Consider the following 22179-nt stretch of genomic DNA (forward strand, 5'->3'; position numbering starts at 1 on the left):
TCATGATCATCATTCATGAGGCTTCGGTCACCGAGAAGCAGCAGCACCGGACAACTGCCACCACGGGCCAGACTACATCGAAGGATGGCGTTGATGGGTTAGGGCGTGTAAGTTAACGACATCCCATACGTACCATCGTTACGCACACCCCTCTGATGTCCCATCGCCCCACGGCTAGCCAGAGTATTGCGATGAGCTCTCTCACACGGAAGCTTTGTCCCAAGTTATATTTGGCCCCGGTTGTTAGATCCGGCCTGTATCCCTCATCATGTATATAAATCCAGGACAGCTTGTTCATGGCCTAGGCTCTTCACCTTCACACACAACAACACACCACATTCCAGGATACCCAACCTGATCCATCACTCACACGATGGCGGACCAGATGGCGTTTCTCCTCTTTGGAGACCAGTCACTCGACACACACAGCTTTCTCGCCGACTTTTGTAGAACAGGGAACCCGAGCGTTCTATCCAAGACCTTTCTCGACCAAGCAGGCGCCGCATTGAGGGATGAGATCGATAAGCTACCCCGAATAGAGCGACAGAAGGTTCCTGTGTTCAAGACACTCCAACAACTCAACGAGAGATATCATGCTCAGAGCATCAAGTACCCAGGCATCGACAGCGCCTTATTATGTGTAGCACAACTCGCTCACTACATTGAGTACATCCGCGTATCTGTACAGCCAGCGCGGCACGATGCTAACATGGTGGTAGCCGATCCGAGAAGGAATATGAAGATGTTACGCAATCCGAGAACACCTACCTGTCCGGTCTTTGCACCGGTCTCTTTGCCGCGACGGCGATCGCTTCAAGCCCATCGCTATCGTACCTTCTCCCCATCGCCGTTCAAGTCGTCTTGATGGCCTACCGAACTGGCACCCACGTTGCCTCACTTGCCGAACGGCTAAGTCCTTCGACTGGAAAGTCACAGAGCTGGACGTACGTCGTACCAGGAGCCAAGGAGGCTGAGGCTCAGTCCATTCTCGCAGAGTTCCACAAGACAGAGGTAAGAATCACTTGCGATTTCTTATGTTGTGTAACATCTGTGACTAACTAGTACTTAGGGAACACCCAAGGCTGCACATGCTTATGTTAGCGCTGTGTCCGCCAGCAACATCGCCATTTCTGGCCCGCCGTCCACATTGAAATCTCTCTTCAGCAAAGATTTGTTCGAATCGAGGCCGACGGCCATTCCCGTATATGGGCCGTATCATGCCGCTCACTTGCACGGCACCGCTAACATCGAGGAAATCCTCAAGCTCAACGATCCCGTTGTCACTGCCGCCTTGGCAGATTCGAAGCCACGCAGCGGTATCATGTCGTGCGTCACGGGCAAGTCCTTCACAGAGACGGATACGAAGTCGCTTCTCACGGCCGTCGTTCATGAAATATTGAACGAGCCTCTGCTGTTTCACAAAGCTCTTAACGGTAGCCTTACGCACGCACGCGAATTTAAGGGATCTCGTGTACTGGTGATTCCGTACGGTCCTACCCAAGCGGCTAGCACGCTGGCCAATTTGTTGAAATCACAAACTAAGTTGGAGGTTGTGCTCCGGAAACCGCCTCAGGTTTTGCGGGAAAGTAACGTTTCATCCATCGGTAACCATGGGTCAACTGGCCGATGCAAGCTGGCCATTGTTGGCATGGCTGGCCGATTCCCCGACTCGGCAAGCCACGAGAAGCTTTGGGAGTTGCTGGAAAAGGGTATAGACGCCCATCGCGTGGTGCCGGCCGAGCGATTTCCTGTCGACACTCACGTCGATCCCACAGGTAAAGCTGTGAACACCAGTCACACTCCCTACGGCTGTTGGATTGAGAACCCTGGTCTTTTCGACCCGAGATTTTTCAACATGTCACCCCGCGAGGCATTCCAGACGGATCCAATGCAGCGCATGGCTTTGACTACCGCATACGAGGCTCTTGAGATGTCTGGTTATGTACCTAACCGGACTCCGTCCACACGACTGGACCGCATCGGTACCTTCTATGGTCAGACCTCAGATGATTGGCGTGAAATCAACGCCGCCCAGGAGGTGGATACGTACTACATCACCGGCGGTGTTCGAGCTTTCGGTCCCGGCCGTATCAACTATCATTTCGGTTTTAGCGGTCCCAGCCTCAATATCGATACGGCTTGCTCATCGAGCGCTGCGGCTCTTCAGGTTGCTTGCTCGTCCCTGTGGGCAAGAGATTGCGATACTGCCATAGTTGGTGGGCTGTCGTGCATGACCAATTCCGATATTTTCGCCGGTCTGAGCCGTGGTCAATTCCTCTCCAAAAAGGGTAATTGCAACACTTTCGACAATGACGCTGACGGTTACTGCCGAGCCGATGCTTGTGCTTCCGTTATCGTTAAGCGTTTGGATGATGCGATGGCAGACAAGGACAACATTCTTGCTATTGTACTTGGAACTCAGACCAATCATTCAGCAGATGCCATCTCTATTACTCACCCTCACGGCCCTACGCAGTCGATCTTGTCATCGTCAATCCTTGATGATGCGGGTGTTGATCCTTTGGACGTAGACTATGTTGAAATGCATGGTACTGGCACTCAGGCTGGAGATGGTACTGAGATGGTATCAGTCACCAATGTCTTTGCGCCGGCTAATCGTCACCGTTCCGCAGACCGTCCGTTGTATCTTGGTGCCGTCAAGTCCAACATTGGCCACGGAGAGGCTGCTTCTGGTGTTACCGCTCTCATCAAGGTCCTGATGATGCTGCAGAAGAATGCCATTCCTCCCCACATTGGTATTAAGAATGTCATCAATCAGACCTTCCCTAAGGATCTTGGTGATAGAGGTGTTAACATCGCATTCCACAAGACACCATTCACCCGCAAGGACGGTAAACCCCGCCGCGTGTTCGTCAACAATTTCAGCGCAGCTGGTGGTAATACTGGTCTACTCCTCGAAGACGGCCCGCGATACCCGATAGCAACGGTTGATCCTCGCGCTGTCCACGTTATCACTGTGACTGCGAAGTCCAAATCTGCCATGATTCGTAATGCGGAAAATTTGATCGAATTCATGGATCAGAACCCATCTACCTCTTTGTGTGATGTTGCCTACACCACCACGGCCCGCAAGATTCAGCATTACTGGCGCATGAGCGTGACCGCGAGCGACTTGGCTGAGGCAAAGCAGGCTCTCAAAGATCGCTTGAAATTCAACTTTGTCCCCGTCTCTCCCGAGCAACCTAAGGTTGCTTTCATGTTTACTGGACAGGGCTCGCATTATGCCGGCCTGGGCAAGGATTTATACGCTCATTTCCATGTGTTCAAGCAGGCGATTGACGAGTACGATCAGTTGGCATGTATTCACGGCTTCCCCTCGTTCTTGCCACTGATTGAAGGTAGTGAGCTTGAGGTTCAGAAATTATCTCCTGTCGTCGTCCAACTTGGTTTGGTTTCTTTCGAGATGGCTTTGGCCAAGCTCTGGGCTACTTGGGGTATTACGCCTGGGGTTGTCCTTGGTCACAGCCTGGGCGAGTACGCTGCGCTCAATGTGGCTGGTGTATTGTCGGCCAGCGACACTATTTACCTTGTCGGTGCTCGCGCCCAACTTTTGGTAGAGAAGTGTACCGCTGGTACCCATGCCATGTTGGCTGTCCAGGGCTCGGTTGAGACCGTCCAGGAGGCACTTGGTGCGAAGGCCGACTCTACCAATGTTGCCTGTGTCAACGGTCCTCGCGAGACAGTTCTCAGTGGCACCTCTTCTGAGGTTGCCGAAATTGCTGAGCAGCTTGGCAACGCTGGCTTTAAGTGCACACAATTAAAGGTGCCCTTTGCCTTCCACTCTGCTCAGGTAGAGCCTATATTGGATGAGTTTGAGAATTTGGCTCGCTCTGTCCGCTTTGAGAGTCCCAAGATTCCCATCATCTCTCCTCTTCTCGGCAAGCTGGTTGAGGGTGAAACCCTTGACCCCGCCTACCTCCGTAACCATGCTCGTGAGGCGGTCAATTTCCTCGGCGGGCTGGTTTCTGCTCAGCAATTTGGCATCATTGATGAGAAGACGGTCTGGCTTGAAGTGGGTCCTCACCCCGTCTGCGCCAATATGGTGAAAGCCGCCTTTGGCGCTACCACGTTAGCCACGCCCACTCTTCGCCGTAATGAAGCTACGTACAAGACGTTAAGCGCTACTCTTTGTATTCTTCACTCCGCCGGTCTCAACTTTGACTGGAACGAATTTCACCGCGACTTCGACTCGTCCGTTCGGCTCCTAGATCTGCCAAGTTATTCGTTTGATTTCAAGAACTATTGGCTGCAATACACTGGTGATTGGTGTCTGACCAAGAACCGAGGTAGCATTACCGCAGCTGATAAGAAGATGATCGAGCCTGCAAAGCCCAAGCTGTCCACTACCACGGTGCAGAAGATTACCAAACAGGTAGTCCATGGCGACATCGCCCACCTTGAGACTGAATCCGAGATGACTCGCGAGGACTTGAGACAGGTGTGCTCAGGTCACCTCGTTAACGGTACTGCTTTGACCCCGTCCACACTTTACGCTGATATGGCTATCACCATCTGCGAATATGCCTACCAGCTGTTACGCCCTAAGGCAGAGAATGTAGGTGTCAATGTTAGCCACATGGAGGTACCCAAGACGCTCATTTTCGACACCAAAGCTGAGAGTCAAATTCTTCATATGTCCGTCATGGCCAACGCGGCCGAGGGCTTTGCTCAGTTGACCTGGACCACTGGCGAAGGTTCGCAAAAGACTGAGCATGCGAACTGCAAAGTTTACTTTGGCGACAACCAGCAATGGCTTGGTGAGTTCGAGCGTGTAAACTACTTGATCAAGTCTCGCATCGACTATCTCAAGAAGGCAGAGCAGCGCGGTGAGGTTTCAAAGATTGGTCGAGGTCTTGCGTATAAACTGTTCGCTGCCCTTGTCGACTATGATCGCCGTTACAGGGGCATGGAGTCCGTTATCCTCGATAGCCAAACTTGCGAGGCTACTGCCAAGGTCGTGTTCCAGACCAGTCCTGAAGATGGTATCTTCCACACTTCGCCCTATTGGATCGACAGTGTCTGCCACATCTCTGGATTTATTGTCAACGGGTCCGATGCCGTCGACTCCCGCGACCAGGTTTTCATATCCCATGGTTGGGGCTCATTGCGGTTTGCCGAGCGACTGGAGGCGACGAAGACATACCAATCATACATACGAATGCAGCAGGTGACGGGTAGCAAGATGATGTCTGGTGATGCTTATATCTTCGATGAGGACAATCTTATCGGCGTGGTCGGTGACATCCGTTTCCAGGCGATTCCTCGCAAAGTTCTCAACATCGTCCTTCCACCTCAAGGTGCCGCCGCTTCTCGAGCTGTCCCTTCAGCCAAGCCGGCTGCCAGAGCTGCTCCAGTCCTTGCTTCGGCCAAGGAGAAATCTAGGGAGAAGAAACAGGTTACTGTTCAAAACCTCCCTGCCGTCAACAAGAAGCTCACCAAGAATTCGGTCGTCGCTCAGGTCATGGACATCATTGCCAAAGAGACTGGTGTTAGCCACGATGAGTTGGATGATAACATTGCCTTTGGTGATCTTGGTGTGGATTCTTTGATGGGCCTTACCATAAGTGGTCGCCTTCGCGAGGAACTTGATCTTGACGTGGACTCGCATGCTTTCAACGAATATGCTACAGTAGGTGCCTTCAAGGGTTTCCTCGCCAAGTTCGAGTCTGCTGGTTCCGCCCGCGCTGAGGAGAGTATCGATTCCAGTGGTTCTTCTGACGATGAAGATAATGATACCGAATCGGTTGTCACCACTCCTGATGATGAGAGTGAGAAAGCTGAGACGAAAGTCGGAGCTGCCCCCACCAGTGACAATGCGAGCGAGCTCCGGCAGATTGTCCGCGAAACGATATGTGTCGAAATGGGCGTCGAGGTTGAGGAGATTATTGCGGCCCCTGATTTGGCTGCTTTGGGTATGGACTCGCTCATGAGCTTATCTATCCTGGGCATTCTTCGCGAGAAGACTGGTCTAAATATCCCAGGCGACCTTCTTGGCCACAACCCTTCACTGAAGGATGTTGAGAGCGCCCTTGGCATCGAGGATAAGCCCAAGAAGGTGTCTGCTTCCAAGGTCGTCGCTCCAAAAGTTTCCAAGAGCGAGAGCAAGACTTCGCAGGCCACGACCAAGGTGCAGCCTACTGCGGTCGACAATTATCCCCATCGCAAGGCTACTTCGGTTCTACTCCAAGGCAGTGCTCGCACCGCGACTCGCAATCTCTTCATGATCCCTGACGGCAGTGGCAGCGCCACCTCGTACACGGAGATTTCTGAAATCAGTCAGGACGTTGCCGTCTGGGGCATGTTTTCGCCTTTCATGAAGACGCCTGAGGAATATAAGTGTGGTGTCTACGGTATGGCTACCAAGTTTATTGCTGAGATGAGGCGTCGACAGCCGCAGGGCCCTTACGCTGTCGCTGGCTGGAGTGCTGGCGGTGTCATTGCTTATGAAATCGTGAATCAGCTCACCAAGGCCAACGAGGAAGTTTCGAATCTTATTATCATTGACGCTCCTTGTCCAATTACTATTGAGCCCCTCCCTGCCGGCCTCCACGCTTGGTTCGCTGAGATCGGTCTCCTGGGCGAGGGTGACAGCAATGACGCTAAGAAGATTCCTTCTTGGCTCCTGCCACATTTCGCCGCGTCTGTTACTGCCTTGTCAAACTATACGGCCGAGCCCATTGCGAAGGAGAAGTGTCCAAAGGTCACTGCTATTTGGTGTGAGGACGGTGTGTGCCACCTCCCCACCGACCCCCGTCCTGACCCATATCCCACCGGCCATGCCCTATTCCTGCTTGACAACAGAACTGATTTTGGTCCCAACCGCTGGGATGAGTATCTTGACATCAACAAGATGACATTTTTCCACCTCCCCGGCAATCATTTCTCCATGATGCATGGTGATCTCGCCAAACAACTCGGCGAGTTCATGAAGGATGGTATGTCTGTGTAATTGGTTTGGAATTCGGGTCGCATTGGGTTACCATTTTGACATTTCATTTGTTATGTTATACACACGTACAGAGCTAAGTATGTGTATATCAAGCACCTCTATGGGGTAAGGTTGGAAGGGCATGGATACGGTTTAATATCACATCGGGTATTGCGTAATAGGTTCCTTTGGGTACCTTTGGGTTACAAGCGTTTACACACTCACTGCATTCATCACCGAGATTAAGGTTGGAAGATTTTTCAGGTATAGACAATGCCATATCTGGCCAGTGGAGCTATTTTTATGCTAGACAATATACGAATCAATACACGAGTAAACATTCAGCACGATCAACGTGTGGATTAGTTAAGATAGATGCTAATTTCACGTAACCTGTCATACCTTCTATTTGCGTTTCATATTGGAGGTGTTTACTCTTACACTTGTTCTATCATCATTCGTCAAATTAACACCTCTCTGTCAGCTCAATGGACCAATAACGCCCATTTCTCGGAACCTATGGCAATCAAGCCTCTCATCCATCATCACAAAAGCGTTATTCAAAATATTTAATTCTGCATACTTCCTACACCCATCTCGAATGCTCCAGGATTTTCTTTCACACTTTTAGTGCATCACATGTTATTGCCACACCATAACAGGATTCCCGAGCGATTTATGAAATGAATCACTTACTGCCACCGGTATCACACAAAATAGATCGTCATTCCAACTGGGATAATCGGGTTATGCCCGTCGATTACACTGCATAGGATTGTCTGGCTGTTCCAAATCATTTCCCCCTAGCTCGTCATTATTCCCACACCAAATTACCCTTGTCTCGTAGTCAACAGCTCCTAGAGAGATTCTTGGCAGAACCGTGGCCGTATTGCCCCCAAGTCGATGCTCAAAAGCAAGTTGAAGCGCTTCTGGGCCAATTCAGATTCATTATTGAGCTATTTCTTGGAAGATTATTAAAGCCGTACAATACCAATACAGATTTTGTATTCATGCGGAGGACATCTGGAAATGGAGAAAATAGGGGTTGGCCCCTTGCGCACTGTCATAGTACCCAACTGTGCTAACTCTACAGTGCTCCGAGACCAAGCCATATTACTCTGAAATTTGAGGACAGTGGAACGATTTCTGTGATCACGGCAAAACCTGTCGACTCCTGAATATAGGAGCCTGGCCCGGCATTACGGAAGTCTTGCTTCTACGCATGTGCTGTAAACCGTGTTTTTACCCAATCGGGGGTTTTATCGTGGTCTTATGCTTGAAATATTATTCAACTCCTTTACAAAACACTGTTTGTTGCTTGACAGCAACCCTGCCTGCCCCTGATCACCACCATCTCAGCCACTCCCGTCCTATCTAACGGAGGCGTGGTAGGAAATCAGCGATCCCCTAACACCACTGAACCGAAATATCCTCTCGACAATGAAAACGGCGACTGACCGGTCGATTGGGATGGTATCTTTGATGCCTCGCCCGTCAATTGGATGATCTATCCAACCGAGTATCATACTGTTGGTGTCTCTCCGGCATCAAACACCAACAAAGGCTAACTTGAAGAGCAAAAATTTTCCCATGGGAACAACCTAGTAGAGGCAGCTATGGGGTGCAAAAAACACCCCGGCCCCCCTTCCGAGAAGAAAGAAAAAAGTCCAAGGCGAGAGAGATTCTTAGAGCGACAAGTTGGGGCGTACATACCGGTTGAAATACATGGATGCGTACATGGGGGGCTTCACGTGCAACGAATTCTTGCTGGTTGACAGTTCCGATTTACAGATTTTCATACAACCGATTCCCCTTCTCATTCAAGAAATTCTCGCAGTGAAGTGATGTTATCGAAGTCGGAATATACATGTCTGCGGACATCCTTTGGTGGTCAGCCGTGTAGATTACGACCAGCCCTTCAATAAAGAGTTCAGTCAGTTTCGAAAAAGCGAGAACAGTTGAGTATATTCATGTTAGGTGGAATACAAGCACGAATTTGTGTCGGATTGTCTCTAGATAATTTCCGGAGTCGAAAGAATTGGTCAAGACATATCAAGACTTCAGGAGTTACTTCGACCCTTGAGCTTACAGCTGGCTTCAGATGACCGCACAGGCCAGCCGTACTTCTGCCGACCCGACAGCGTACATACTTACGGATGGGAAGAACCCGATTCCAACTTTTTCCTTCTTCCACGGTGGACGAACAGTCGCACGGTAGGTGGATAGAAGAGGTTACAGTGCAGCGTATAACTTGGCTAGCTTTTCTGGGTTTCTCAAGCCTGCCCTCTTGGTTCACTACGATTAAAACTGTGCTGCGTTCGAAAATCTGAAAAGCCGGAACTTCTTGATGTGTCTGGCGGCGCAAACGCTTCGAGGAACACGCAGAAGGATCAGCTTTCCTCAGCTTGGCTTCGACTGGATTCCGAGCGACCTCCTTACCCATGTATTCAAGAGCTGAACTTATAGGCGTTTCATTGGAGAATGGCTCAACTCTTTGTGGGCCATAAAGGTTATGAAACACCTACAATCGTGTCTCTGCAACTAGCGAGTGTTTTCCATGCCTGTGGCGAAGCTGCGCAACAAATCCACCGAGAATGCGAAGAAATACTTGGCACAAGCTCACAAAGTCACGACGTCGGTCTGGCTGGATGTGGCTCAGCCCTGGTCAGTCTACTTGGCCGCCAGGCATTGCAGATCAGTCACAGGTACCAATCGAGGAAGTCTGCAGATCCGCCAGACACCCCTACTGCAGCAGGAAAACAGAGCTTCGTGCTGCGGCGACTAGAAGATATCATATCTATCACCTACTCCAAATTCTACGCTTTCCTTTTCAAAGACCTGCCGTACTGTTGGCGCCAACTCTACACAGACGCCAGTATTCTCAAATTCTGCTTGCTCGTTGAGCAGACGTCGCGCGTGCGGGAAGACGTTGAAGTAGAAACTAAAGGCCCTGATCGAGATGAGCTCACTGAAGTCATCAAAGTCCTCGATCTAGCTTTGATACTGGCTGGAGGAGCGGGGCAACAGCGAGGAAGGAAATGGATTGACCAGGCCTTTGAATTGCTTCATCGGGCATGGGCTGCAAAGCAGGGGACTGGTGATGATGCCAGCTTCAACATGGAAAGGCCTAAGAAACGGCTCAGGTCAGGCGAGGGGGAACTTGGGGTCGTTTCTCCTGATCGGGGAACGGCGACCAGAGTGTTTTCCACACGTGAGCCCTTCACACCTCCCGTGAAACACCCAATCAAGCGTTTGGAAGCCGTGTCGCTCTACGCATTTCAATCGCACCTGGACAACCCCCTCGATCGTAAAGTCGGACCCCAGCCGCTTGTTCTGACCAATGTGGTCGAGGGATGGCCGGCGTGCAGTACACATCCATGGAACAGGCCAGCATATCTACTGTCCCAGACCTTGGATGGTCGCCGCTTGGTGCCCGTGGAGATAGGCCGCAGTTACGTCGACGAAGGGTGGGGCCAGAAACTCATCACATTTGGCGAATTTCTTCGAGACTACATCGACCCATCGCTTTCCGAGCCCGAAATCACAGAAACGGAGGACGGCTTGGCTCCGCCACCAGACAAACCCATAGCGTATCTTGCCCAGCACCAGCTGTTTACGCAGTTTCCTGCTTTGCGGAATGACATTCTCATCCCAGACTACTGCTACACATCGCCGCCGCCGCACCCCACAGACAGAAGTATAGATCAGCCGGAGCTCGATGAGCCGCTGCTCAATGCATGGTTCGGTCCGCCTGGAACCATCACACCACTTCACAATGACCCCTACCACAATCTGCTCGTACAGGTGGTGGGACGCAAGTACGTGAGGCTATACTCACCTTTGGAAACGGAGAGAATGCACGCACGGGGGAAGGAAGAAGGGGTCGAGATGGGAAATACAAGTATGATAGACGTTGGGGTCATCGAGGGCTGGGACCATGTTCCTCAAGACCAAGACCAAGACGCGTCCGACCAGGAGAAGAACGAAAGAGTCCAACAAGCTTTCAAAGAGGTGCCATTCGTGGATTGTATCTTGGAGCCTGGAGATACGCTCTACATCCCGAACGGTTGGTGGCACTATGTCAGGGGCTTGAGTGTGAGCTTCAGTGTCAGTTTCTGGTGGAACTAGGAACAGATTGGTCATCCGGACTACTGAATACACGGATTCACGAACAGCGGTGGCGATTTTCACCGAACATCAGGAGATTTGAACTCTCAACGCACAGCTAGCTCTTCAAGATGACCAGTATATATTACTGCCGTCTTGCCGACGGTCGATTTTCGCCCTCCATTTCCTGTGATTGATTCGGTAGAGCTTTCAACGATATTAACAAAACAACAAGCCGAATTCCCGCTAAAAACTGCCCAAACGCCCAAGGATAATCTCCGAACGATCCTATACCCATGTAAATCCAAGACGAAGTTCCCTTCCGAAATCAAGCCGCTATCCAGAACATCGCATATTCGACTCAATATCCAAAGGAATATTTCCCATTTTCGCAAATCCAGGGTCTCGCTTAACTTTTCCTAGCCTCCGTCTTACATATGCTTCCTCCGACTATCACTTTCCCCGATGTGCCCGCTCCTCTTCGTAGGCCTTCTGTATATTCTGGTAGTTCACCATCTCTTCCTTCGGGATATACCCGCCCGATCCATCTTTCCCGACGAGGAGTTCTTCCTTGAGGTTCTTAAGCCATCCTCTCAGTTTCACCCGCTTCTCGTTCTCGGCAAACCGATCGTAGTCTCCTACCGAAGGCTCCCCTCTCAGCCTCAGGCGACAGTTTCGACGCGCTGGGTTTTCCTTCAGATAGCAGTTGTCTCCGCCGTAGTCCGCCTCCGCCAGCTCATAGCGTCGGATCTCGCCCACATTCCAGTCGGTCAGTCTCAGCTGATCGGCTTCCGAGTTAACGTTTCCGAGCTCTTCTGCTAAGAAGTTGATAAAACCCCCGTGGCCGAAAACCATTAGGGTGAAGTCGCCCGGCTTCTGTGCCCCCTTGCCGCGGGTCCCATTGCAAAGCTCACGACATAGTCGGATCAGGGCCCTATTCGCGGCTTGTCCTCGTTCGATGACGTTCTCAGGCGCCCAGAAGCGCTCCTTGACATTCCATAATTTAAGTGTCTTGCTGTATTCGAGGTCTCCCGGCACGCCATCGTCACTCCAGTGCCTGTTGAGTTCATCCCAGTCGATGTTAAGGTCATTAATGGTGAGTGGCATCTCTTTTGGCTTGTACTCTCGGTTTTCGAGTGCATCACTGATGGTGGCCTTGATGTCTTCGGTGGGTCGGACCCTGTCTGAAATCCAGTACGTCTGCTCGACCAAGACAGGATGAATGACGATCTGGACTTGTCGGTTGCCTCTGGCGAGCAAGTGATAGGGGGTACCCATAAGACAGGTCTGCAGAGTTCTGAGCAGGGGAGAAACGGCTATGAGCTGGGTTGGGGGCTCTTCCAGGTCGTTCTCCAAGTCGGCCAGGTGTAGGGCCACTTGGTTCCTAATCAGGTCAAAGCCTTCGCCTTGCCCCTGTTTCGGCCCCTCTTGGCCGGATTCCTGGGCCCATTGCGACTCGAGCTCCCAGGACAACAAAGGAGGGTCTATGTTGTGTACATTGGCATTGTATGGTTTGTTAGACTCGGACTTGACGTGGCGGACATACTGAATGTTGTATACCGCATCAGACATTTTGGAAAGGCTAGCACAGATTTCGTGTGAAATGGGCGTCTGAACAAAGCGACACTGAGGCCTCGACTAACTACTCCCTTGAATCCCTATTTATCCACGCCAACTGGCAGGCTTGTTTGGTCGCAAACAAAGAAAGCTAGAACAGTTTCTTTGGTCACACAGTCTTCCAACGGCCCGATCATATGCTTACTCCCCATCTAACAACTGGCCAGACAGGATGAGAGAGCTAGACTCGGCCAACCGTTTCCTGCCATTTGGTCATTCATCCTTCAGACACCTAGATGAGAACCCGGCTATGTTCATTCTTGGACAAAGAAAAGTTGATGAGATTGTACCAACAGTTTGTTAGAGTGTCAAGTATATCGGGCCAAAACCGGCGACAATGAGCTGCAAACATGACGAGATATGGTCCGTGATATCAATCAAGAACACACGATATTTACAACAATCGGGTTGAGCCACTGTTCTTAAAGTACGGTGTAATCAGGTAGATGATGTTTTTCTGGTTTGTGTCAGTTAGACTGCGTTAGTTTATCAACTGACTTACAACCCATCATGGGATGAGTACGAATCGGATAAGGGTTCAAGATGGCATGGCTATTGTCTATGGTGGAAAATTCTGCATCAAGGACCCTCGAATAGATCTGCGCCAATACCATGCTTGCTGGGATTGTACATATGCCCGAACAAGCAAACACCTGCCATGGAGAGTCCATAAATGGAATCAGGCAGGGTGATATCAACCAGTATCCGCCAACGGCAGACATCGGTTTGGAATATTGTGGCATAGTGGCAATTGCAAAAGTGATAACACTAGATATATAATGCTGGGGGCCGCGGATGTCACAGTCAAGTCCTGTCTTTGCTGGCCACGTCAGATATCAGGGGTATTCACAAGGAAACAGAAATAGCGAGTCAGACGTTATTCGAGAGCCAACCCAAAACATTAAACATGGTGGTGGGTACGAGAATGAGCGAGAATAAGAGCATACCACCAGGGATAGGGCTAGCAGCCAACGCGGTTAATGTCCAACGCGGCTGACTGCCGTTGCCATTGGTCGGAGCAGAACGGATAATATGTCATGTACAAGTCAGCAAAAAAGGCAGCCAACTTTCTTTGGACTGGAACACGTGGACTCCCTGCAATCCGCGGGTCGAAGACAACGTACTTCCTGTTGATATACTTGGGCGAAGCCCTCATGTAGGGATAAGTTTGGGGACTGACTTATTCACGACGCAGCAAGAAGGATATTCGTGTCGTATCGACACAAAACCAACTTGTCGACTATGCCGGCAGCAATATTATACCGATAGAAGTCAAGATGCCAGTGGACTGCACTACAATAATGACATGCTGTCGACAAATGCTCCTTGATCACGAATAGGGCCTTCGTGAACAACATGTTTGCGGCTTGCGCTTGCTAACATAACTGCCGAGGAACCATCACACCCTTTCAATGACAAATTTCATTCTAGCCAAGCTCTAGGCTTTTCGGCCTGTTGGGTTGCTCAATGCAGCTTGTCTGTCAAGCTTTTGGCTCGTTGGCGGTCGTGCCCAATGGAAAGACCACAGTTCCACCTTGCTGAGAGCCAATTCTCGGCAAGGTATATCAAATACGATCGTAGGGATTATCCAAGCTTCATGTCAATTTCAATTTCGCTAATGTGTGACAGTCCATAAATACACAATAGCGCCCCGTCTAGCCCCAGGTACCTCCACCACCACCAGATCTCCCGACCTTGCGTTGAGCGCTCAGCCGCCAGTCATCCTCAGCCGCAAACTTATTGTACAAGGGCTGAATCCTCTCCGCCTTCTTCCTCTTGCTCAACCGATCCGTCGGGGCAACCTTGAAGAAAGTTGGTGCGGCATCGACCAGCCACTTGGGCTCGATGCTAGTGGTACACTGCATGTACTCCTTGGTGGTCAGCACCAGCGTGTGGTAGATGACCCATTCCGCCTGTTTTCCAAACAGCGCCGAGCTGGGATGCAGGTAGACGGGTGTGCCTTCGATCAACGTCTTGTAGCCCTCCTGCGGATCTTTGCGCGCTGAGTTGCGGAAGAAGCCCATGCAGAGTGCTTGCCGCACCTTTTGCGTGTGGCGGCCACACGACGTAACTTGATAGCGGTGACGAGCCATGATCTGGACGAGCTGCTTACGGACTTCACCGGCGCGCTTCATGGAACGCGCCTGAATGAAATTTTCGAAGCACCACGGATTGGAGAAGCCGCTGTTCTTCCAGGCGTTGTAGACGTTGAGAAGCGTCAGATGGTCACCATGCGGATCGAAGAACTTGGCTTTCTTTTGGTCAGCTTGCTGTGCCTTCTCCTTGGGACGATGAAATATGTTGGGCATGTTTAGCATAGCTACAATGCTCAACACTTCATCCGCACAGTCCATATCCACGGCAGCGATTAAGACCTTCGCTAGAGTCGGCTCCATAGGAAAGTCTGCCATCCTGCGACCAAGGCGTGTCAACAAACCCGCGTCATCAAGCGCGCTCAGAGCGTAGAGTTCTTCCAGGGCTGAAAGCATGGTATTCGTAGGTGGTGGGTCCATGAAGTCAAAGTTCAGCAAATCGTTGATGCCCATTGCTTTAAGTGTGAGGATGGTAGACGCCAGGTTCTGCCGCTGGATTTCTGGTATAGTGGTTGGAAGCATTTCAGACTGGAAGGCAGCCTCGGTATAAAGTCGAAAACATTTTCCAGGCCCCGTGCGGCCAGCACGGCCGGCTCTTTGGTTAGCTTGTGCCTGGGAAATAGGGGTAACAATGAGTGCATCCATTCCCAGTTTCGGATCATAAGCGTTCTGCTTGACGAAGCCGGGGTCAACCACATAGTAAATGTGGTCAATCGTAATGGATGTCTCAGCAATATTCGTTGCGATGACAACTTTCCTCTCGCCGGGGGGAGCTGGCTCGAAGATGCGACTCTGTTGCTCGTTGGGCAACGCGGAGTAAACGGGCAGAACATTCAGATTGGGAACGTTTGGCCCCAAGACCTTCATACGTTCGTGCAAAATCTCACAACTGGTGTCGATTTCTTCCTGTCCCGTCAGGAAGAGTAGGATGTCACCGGGTGGTTCCGTTAAATGGATCTGCATCACTGTCACCAGAGCAGAGTCGAGATAGTCGGATTCGGGCTCCCTCGAGTATAGGATCTCGACGGGGAACGTCCTGCCAGGAATCGTGAAAATCGGACACTCATTAAAGTAAGAAGAGAACTTGTCAGCATCCAAAGTAGCAGACGTGACTATAATCTTCAGATCGGGTCTGCGTTTGCAAGTCTTTTTCAAGAGTGCGAAAAGAACGTCCGTGGCAATAGTTCTCTCGTGAGCTTCGTCCAGCATAATGACCGAGTACCGCCCAAGTTCGGGATCGAGTAAAATCTCTCGTTGCAACATGCCGTCAGTCATATATTTGATTCTTGTGGCTTGGCTTGTGTTGTCCTCGAATCGAATCGTATAGCCAACATCTTGACCCAGTGGGCACCCGACCTCTTCGGCGACACGCTTGGCGACTGACATAGCAGCCACTCGACGGGGCTGCGTGCAGCCCACCATCCCGTTCTCGGTGAAGCCAGCCTCATCCAGATACTGAGTGAGCTGCGTAGTCTTGCCGGAGCCAGTCTCACCAACGACAATGAGAATTTGGTTATCGTGAATAGCCTTGATGAGCTGGCTTCTAAAGGCAAATACCGGGAGGGATTCCCGTTGCTGTTTGATGCTCATGTCTGTTCGCCTCCCCATGGGCTCATTTCTCGGTATTGCCGCTCGCCTCCAATCTGCTCCATCATCCGGCTTGGGGATGTTCGCCTTGGCGTTTCTCAAATCGCTGGCAAATTTTCGTTGGTCTGGATCTGCCATCGGGTCGTTCCATTGCGAGGACAAGTCGGTTTTTGACTCTGCATCAGCAGCCTCGGCCTCCTGGCGTCGCATTTCCTTCCTTTCTTTAGCCAGATTTGTGCCTGACATAGCAGCGCGATTGAGGGAGCCGTCGGGAGCCTTGACCACCCTGATTGGAGACAGCTCGAGCGATTGTTTCGTCTGGCCGACAAGGAATGGGGGTTCCTCTTCACGGACTTCGATATCCACCTCCTCTTCCAGCTCCATTTCACCCTCGCCTTTCAGAGTGGCGTTATAGTCCTCCTCAAGGTCGGGGTAATCAGAAGCCTTGGCCACGCCAGATGCGATAAGTTGTCGTATTTCCCATCGCTCTGGGGAGGTCATCCTCTTTTTCTGCCGTCTAGGCTGGGCTGCGTATTCGGAAAGTGCGGCAGTGGTGTCAACGTAGCCGTTTCTGCCTCCAAGGCTTTCCATATTTGCCCCCGACTGTATGCGTGCCTGCGGCGCCAGATCCATGCCGGTCTCTTGGTCGACATCTTTCATGGAGAGTCCTATTCTGTTGGGCTCAATCTTGGTGACCTTAACCTTCACGCTTTGACCTCTCGTGAGTAGATCCGATGGATGGTTGACGCGTTGCCCCTGAACCAAGTTCGATATGTGTACCATGCCATCCACTTTGCCCTTGACGCCGTGGATGTTCACGAAAGCGCCGAAATCTTTGATACCTGTAACATGTCCATCGTAAACCTTGTATATCACTGGTTCGTCATCAATTTCAGGTTCCGGTGGGCGCATAAAATTGTCATCTTCTTTGCGCCGGCCCCTGCGGTCGTCGCGACGTGACTTTGTGTAGCCATCGTCGTAATCTTCGTGTTCGTCACGTTTGTTCCTACGTTTCCTCGAATATTCCCCATCTTGGTCTTCGTAATCTCGGTTCCGCCGATCACGCGACCGTTTTCTTTCCTTCTGGCGTGATTGATGGACTTCGGGGCTTCTAGTTCGCTTTTGTGATGTTCTTTTCGGTTCGAGACCTTCGAGTAACGCCAGGGTGTCGTCAATAGCATCACCGTCGTCTTCACCGTTCGTAATTTCCTTATCAGGGATTGCCAGGCCCGGCAGCAGCGTCTTCTTCTCTTGAAGAGATCGTCCGGTCAGCTCACTCGAAGAACCATTGGTGCCCTTATTCTTGCGCTTCAACTTTGGATGCATGGTCTGCACCAAACGGTCGATACTGTCAAACAGACTCTCTGGCCACTTCGCGCCTCCCATGCCCGCGAGCCGGCCCTTGAAGTCGTCGATGTCCTTGCATTCCAAGCGCTGGGCGATGATGAACTCTGCCAGTGTCTTCTCGGAAATACCCAAGTGATTTTGCAGTTCGCTGGTGACCTTGGAGACCAGCGATAGAAGCTCGAGCTCCTCGAAATCGTCCATCTTGGACTTCACAAGCGATCACTTGTCGCGGCAGCGAGGTTAGGTGCACGGCGTCGAAAGTGGTCGGAGTCGCGGCACCTTGGATGAAAGTTAAAGCTCTGGCGCCGATCATATAAGCCTAGAGCCTGCACTGCAGGTGGCTCTGAGCTCGACAGCTGGGGCTCGGATCAGCTTATCGTTATCAATGTGGGCCTGCATTTGAGCAATTCCAAGTCTGAAGGTAAGAATGATGATGAAGGCTTGATCAAACACTTGACAGTACAGGATTTGAGGATAGGTCGGTATTATTTGAGCAGATAACCATAGGAATCTACAAACAGCGCTGTGTTAAGTATGTTCGAAGAAACCAAGCAGAGCTGAGATGAACTAAGGTTGCATTGACAATGTTGAGGCAATGGAGGCCTTGCAGTACGAAGCACCGTAGTTCACTCTGTATGCCTACCATAGCATCTAAATAATAGCAACCTGATCTTACACACCTGTTGTTAACATATGGCCAAAATATGGTAGAGTCAATGACGTGGAACGGCATTTGCCATGTAATCCCCTCCCCGACTGTCATAATATGGAGCTGAGTTGTTGGTCACATTGTGATGCCCAAATGATACAGTAAATCTGATTTACGTATTGTCTTTACCTGTCTTATAGAACTACGAATCAACACTTCACAAGTAGATGTCCTAAAGTCCAAATCGATAGGTTCTGATCCAGTTTGTCGTCTCGCCTAGGAACAGGGTGAATCTCGTTTTCCCCAGACGAGTCCCACTTTAAAGCCCCCGTTATCCGGTTGCGAATCTGGGCCCTGCAGCTGAGCCACCACCGCTGACTCTCCCTACATAGATAGCGCTTATCGCATCATAAAGTGGCTGCCTACTTACTCTTGCCTCCCCGTCCATTTCGGCTCACAACCTTCCGCAACCGCATTTAAACGTCCAACCACAACACCCCACCTCACCATCCCAACTCTCTTTCAGGGATCTATCCATATCCAACTCTCTCAGTAAACTCCAGGCTCATTGAGCTCAGTAACCATGTGTTCGACCGATATATTCCTCGGTATTCTGGCCATCCTCTTCCCTCCACTAGCAGGTACGTCATCTCATTGCCTCGTGCTCCCCGCATTCCCGTCGAGATTCATTATCCATCTGCCTGGCGTCATCGTGAAGACCTTCGACGCCTGGGGGTGACGATGTCGATCTTGAAAATAGGACTCTGCCATTCGAATCCGCGGGATTCTTCCCGACAAATGTGACAAAGATACAATCACGCTAACTCACCCTTCTCAATCCAGTCTGGGTCAAATGTGGCATCTGCTCCGCCGACTCAATAATCAACATCCTGCTCTGCATGCTCGGTTTCCTCCCCGGTCTGTTGCACGCCTGGTACATCATTGCGAAATTCCCCGATTGCGACCAATCGTATGAGCGCGTAGCGCAGGACGTCGAGAATGGTCGCGTGACGTACGTCTTTGTCAATGGGCAGCCACAGCAGCAGGGCGGCAGAGGCGCTCGACAACAGCAGCAACCGCAGCAACAACAGCCAAAACCCGTCTCGCCTGGGCAGCATGGCGGTATGAGCTATGGCACCACGGCCAACGACGACAATGAGCACAGGCCATCGCCGACGGTGGCTGAGGCGGGAAGTAGTAGTCATGGAGATTCTGGGAGGGCGCCGCCATCGTACGCGGAGGCTGTCCAGGGCGACCACAAAGTGCAGACTAAAGACTAGAAGTAGATGGTGGGTCTAGAGTTGCGATCAGGTAGACCTTTCTTATCACTTGAGTGCTTGCTCAGGGAGGCGGGAGTATATTAGTCAGGGGACAGGAGGGAGCATTTGCAGTTCGTAAACTTCAGTGTCCCGGTTTGAATTCGAGAGCGCTTGGGATATTATGGCGTAAGGGGAAAGAAACAAAGGAATGACGTCAAGAAGGCACTGGCTGCCGTTGGTACGAACGGCTAGGAGGCCCATTAGCTCACCAATGCGGAAAACCTGCGGAGGCACCGACAGGATTTTGGCCTTTGCGACAGTCAACATCATAGGTACAGGATTGGCGTTGGTCGTATAGTGTGTGTATGCTACTTTTTGGGCTTTTGTTGTCAGATTCTAGGAATCGAGATCACTTTTGAGTAACTTCAAGTCTCATGAACCGCACTTAGTCTCCATTTTACAGTACCTTTTTCGGCGGCCCCTTTTCATGCTTTCCAACTCGGGTTCACCCAGAACCCCTTTCAGGGGTCAGGTTGTTCATTCCCACTGTTGAACACGTCATCCCTTGCAGGATCTGCTTCACTCCCCTCGAGCGTACTGCTCCTCTTCCTCCTGCCATGATAGACGCAAACCCCGGTGCCGCCCGACTTGTGTTTCTTGTTCGCCGGGCACATGGGGCTATTGGGCAGATGCTCAGGCAGGTCAAATTCGAAGCTTTTGGGGCCCAAGTCCTCCCAGCGCATAGTAGCCAGTGGCACCTCCCACCACTCCTTGGTCGTGTGCTCTGATTTCGTGGCTCGCTTCGATGGACATTTGAGGGCGGCTTCTTCCGGTGGGGTGAGAGGCGAAGACGCCGTTTGAGGGGCCCTGTTGATATCGAAGAAGAAGGACCGACAAGGACGGTCTGCTGTGCTTGCGCGAAGAGGGGGCGTTTTGATTCGTCTTGCTTCCTGGTATAGGTGTTGCCAAGTTTAGTGAGTGATCAAGTGTGCCGCACCAATTTGTTTTTTGTTTTTGGGGGCAACTTGGAAAGAGGGGGACGCTTACACCGCCGGGGTACGTCTCTGTCCAATCTCTCGAGTTTCTGCGATTTGCACCCGTCTCCGACGTGGGTGTGGCCATGGGTGTTAGGCCTCGAAGGATGTCGCGAATCGAGCTCGACACGCTGTTCTCGGAGCCATGCGAGGCTTTGCGATACCAGGGGCTCTTGCCGAAGAGCTTGCGTTGCCTTGGCTTGCCTTGAGACTGGGGACTCTTGGTTTCGTCGCGCAAAAGAGACGAAATGCGGCTGATAGGGTTGCAACTTGTGCTTTGCTTGAGCTGTTGCTTGGCGGCTTCGACAGTTGCGTCTGTGTCCACAACATCTGTTGGTTCAGCCTGTTCGGCTGTCTGAGAAACTGTCAGACTTATTCATTTGTAAATCAGGCTTCGACATACTGTCTTGGCTGGTGCCCGGGACCAAAATCCCATGAAAGATCGTTTCAACCCGTTGTTTGGAGAACCAGGAGATTTCGGCGGTGTCTTCCCCATCGACCTCTTTGGCGACAAGATCCCCAAGCTGGATCCAGGCCGCGAGGTCCTCTCGGTAGAAGAGGGCACACCGGCCTGTGGTGTGGTCGAGTCGGAAACGGTGACATTGCTCAAGGGGCTGCTCGGCTGTGTGCCATTGCTCAAGACCTGCTGCAATCTTACCAATGGCAGACTCCTGGTATTGTCTTCACTGAACCCCATTCGATACAATCTTGGCCTTTGTAATGACTGGACATGCGCCTCCTCGGTCAAATAGGGGCTGGGCAGCGGGGCATTGCTACTCTCGTCGATCCCGACTCGGTTACCATATGCGCTTTTGGGACTTACCTGCCAGCCGGTCGAGTCTGTTTCGCGACTTGAGCTGCCTTTGGCCGACCGCTTCCGCCACTTGAAGGGTTTTCCAGTGGAATAACTGCTTGGAGTGTCATGACGTTCGCGCTCAGCCCAGTATCCCTCGGGGAACCACACCCATTCGTAGCCCTCCTTTGCAGGGCGTGGAGGGTCAACACCGTATGTAGACGTTGGCGGGGCGCTGGATGGGAGGCCACTGAAGTAGAAATCCTTGTTGCTGCGACGGTCGGCTAGGCCAGGGCGAGCTCCTGGGACACCAGGCGGGAGGTACGGGGTGACGATAGAGGGCAGTCGACTCGTGGGGCCATCCATAGCTGAGATACTCCACGTAAGTGACCGCCTCTATCGGTTCATCACGACGGACTCGGCATCCTGGGAGGGACTCCGCTCGTGCTGAGGGCTGATGTCATTGTCTCGCTCCATGGTGGACGGGTCGCAAACTGAAAAGGTTCTCATGAACAAGCTGCTCTGGTGAGATGAGCTTCGGCTCGGTCGTTGCGCCATTGAGAGATGCAGTATGCAGTAACGAGAAAGAGGTCATTGTGAAAGGAAAACTTGAAATCTTGTCGAAAGGATATATCGTAGGGCTATGTCTTGTAGCTAGGCTGGCGTGGCCCAGCTTAGCGGCAGGACAAATATGATCTAAATTTCTACTTGGAATGTGTCAGAATCCACGCCCATGTGGCAGCT

The 22179-nt window shown here is 51.5% G+C and overlaps 5 protein-coding genes across 5 annotated transcripts; 3 read left to right on the plus strand and 2 right to left on the minus strand.

Annotated features, from left to right (window-relative positions):
- Window positions 1-373: 373 nt before the first annotated feature.
- BCR38DRAFT_342321 (polyketide synthase) lies at window positions 374-6970 on the plus strand (the record flags this gene model as incomplete). Its single annotated transcript, XM_040855935.1, has 3 exons — window positions 374-666; window positions 720-1011; window positions 1070-6970. 3 exons carry the CDS (start codon window positions 374-376, stop codon window positions 6968-6970), a joined length of 6486 nt encoding a protein of 2161 aa, XP_040716444.1.
- A 2420-nt stretch (window positions 6971-9390) lies between these two features.
- Window positions 9391-11077, plus strand: BCR38DRAFT_457487 (uncharacterized protein; the record flags this gene model as incomplete). Its single annotated transcript, XM_040862046.1, has 2 exons — window positions 9391-9445; window positions 9495-11077. 2 exons carry the CDS (start codon window positions 9391-9393, stop codon window positions 11075-11077), a joined length of 1638 nt encoding a protein of 545 aa, XP_040716445.1.
- Window positions 11078-11509: 432 nt separating this feature from the next.
- BCR38DRAFT_409010 (uncharacterized protein) lies at window positions 11510-12628 on the minus strand (the record flags this gene model as incomplete). The annotated part of the gene is made up of 1 exon (XM_040858329.1): window positions 11510-12628. One exon carries the CDS (start codon window positions 12626-12628, stop codon window positions 11510-11512), a length of 1119 nt encoding a protein of 372 aa, XP_040716446.1.
- Window positions 12629-18773: 6145 nt separating this feature from the next.
- Window positions 18774-20062, plus strand: BCR38DRAFT_432395 (uncharacterized protein). The gene is made up of 2 exons (XM_040860181.1): window positions 18774-18990; window positions 19193-20062. Exons 1-2 carry the CDS (start codon window positions 18933-18935, stop codon window positions 19627-19629), a joined length of 495 nt encoding a protein of 164 aa, XP_040716447.1. The 5' UTR covers window positions 18774-18932; the 3' UTR covers window positions 19630-20062.
- A 67-nt stretch (window positions 20063-20129) lies between these two features.
- Window positions 20130-21801, minus strand: BCR38DRAFT_484738 (uncharacterized protein; the record flags this gene model as incomplete). Its single annotated transcript, XM_040863786.1, has 3 exons — window positions 20130-20558; window positions 20656-20997; window positions 21046-21801. The coding sequence occupies 3 exons, from the start codon at window positions 21799-21801 to the stop codon at window positions 20130-20132; spliced, it is 1527 nt and encodes a 508-aa protein (XP_040716448.1).
- Between the last annotated feature and the right edge of the window lie 378 nt (window positions 21802-22179).

The sequence above is a fragment of the Pseudomassariella vexata genome (assembly GCF_002105095.1).
Source record: "Pseudomassariella vexata strain CBS 129021 chromosome Unknown BCR38scaffold_6, whole genome shotgun sequence".
NCBI lineage: Eukaryota > Fungi > Ascomycota > Sordariomycetes > Amphisphaeriales > Pseudomassariaceae > Pseudomassariella > Pseudomassariella vexata.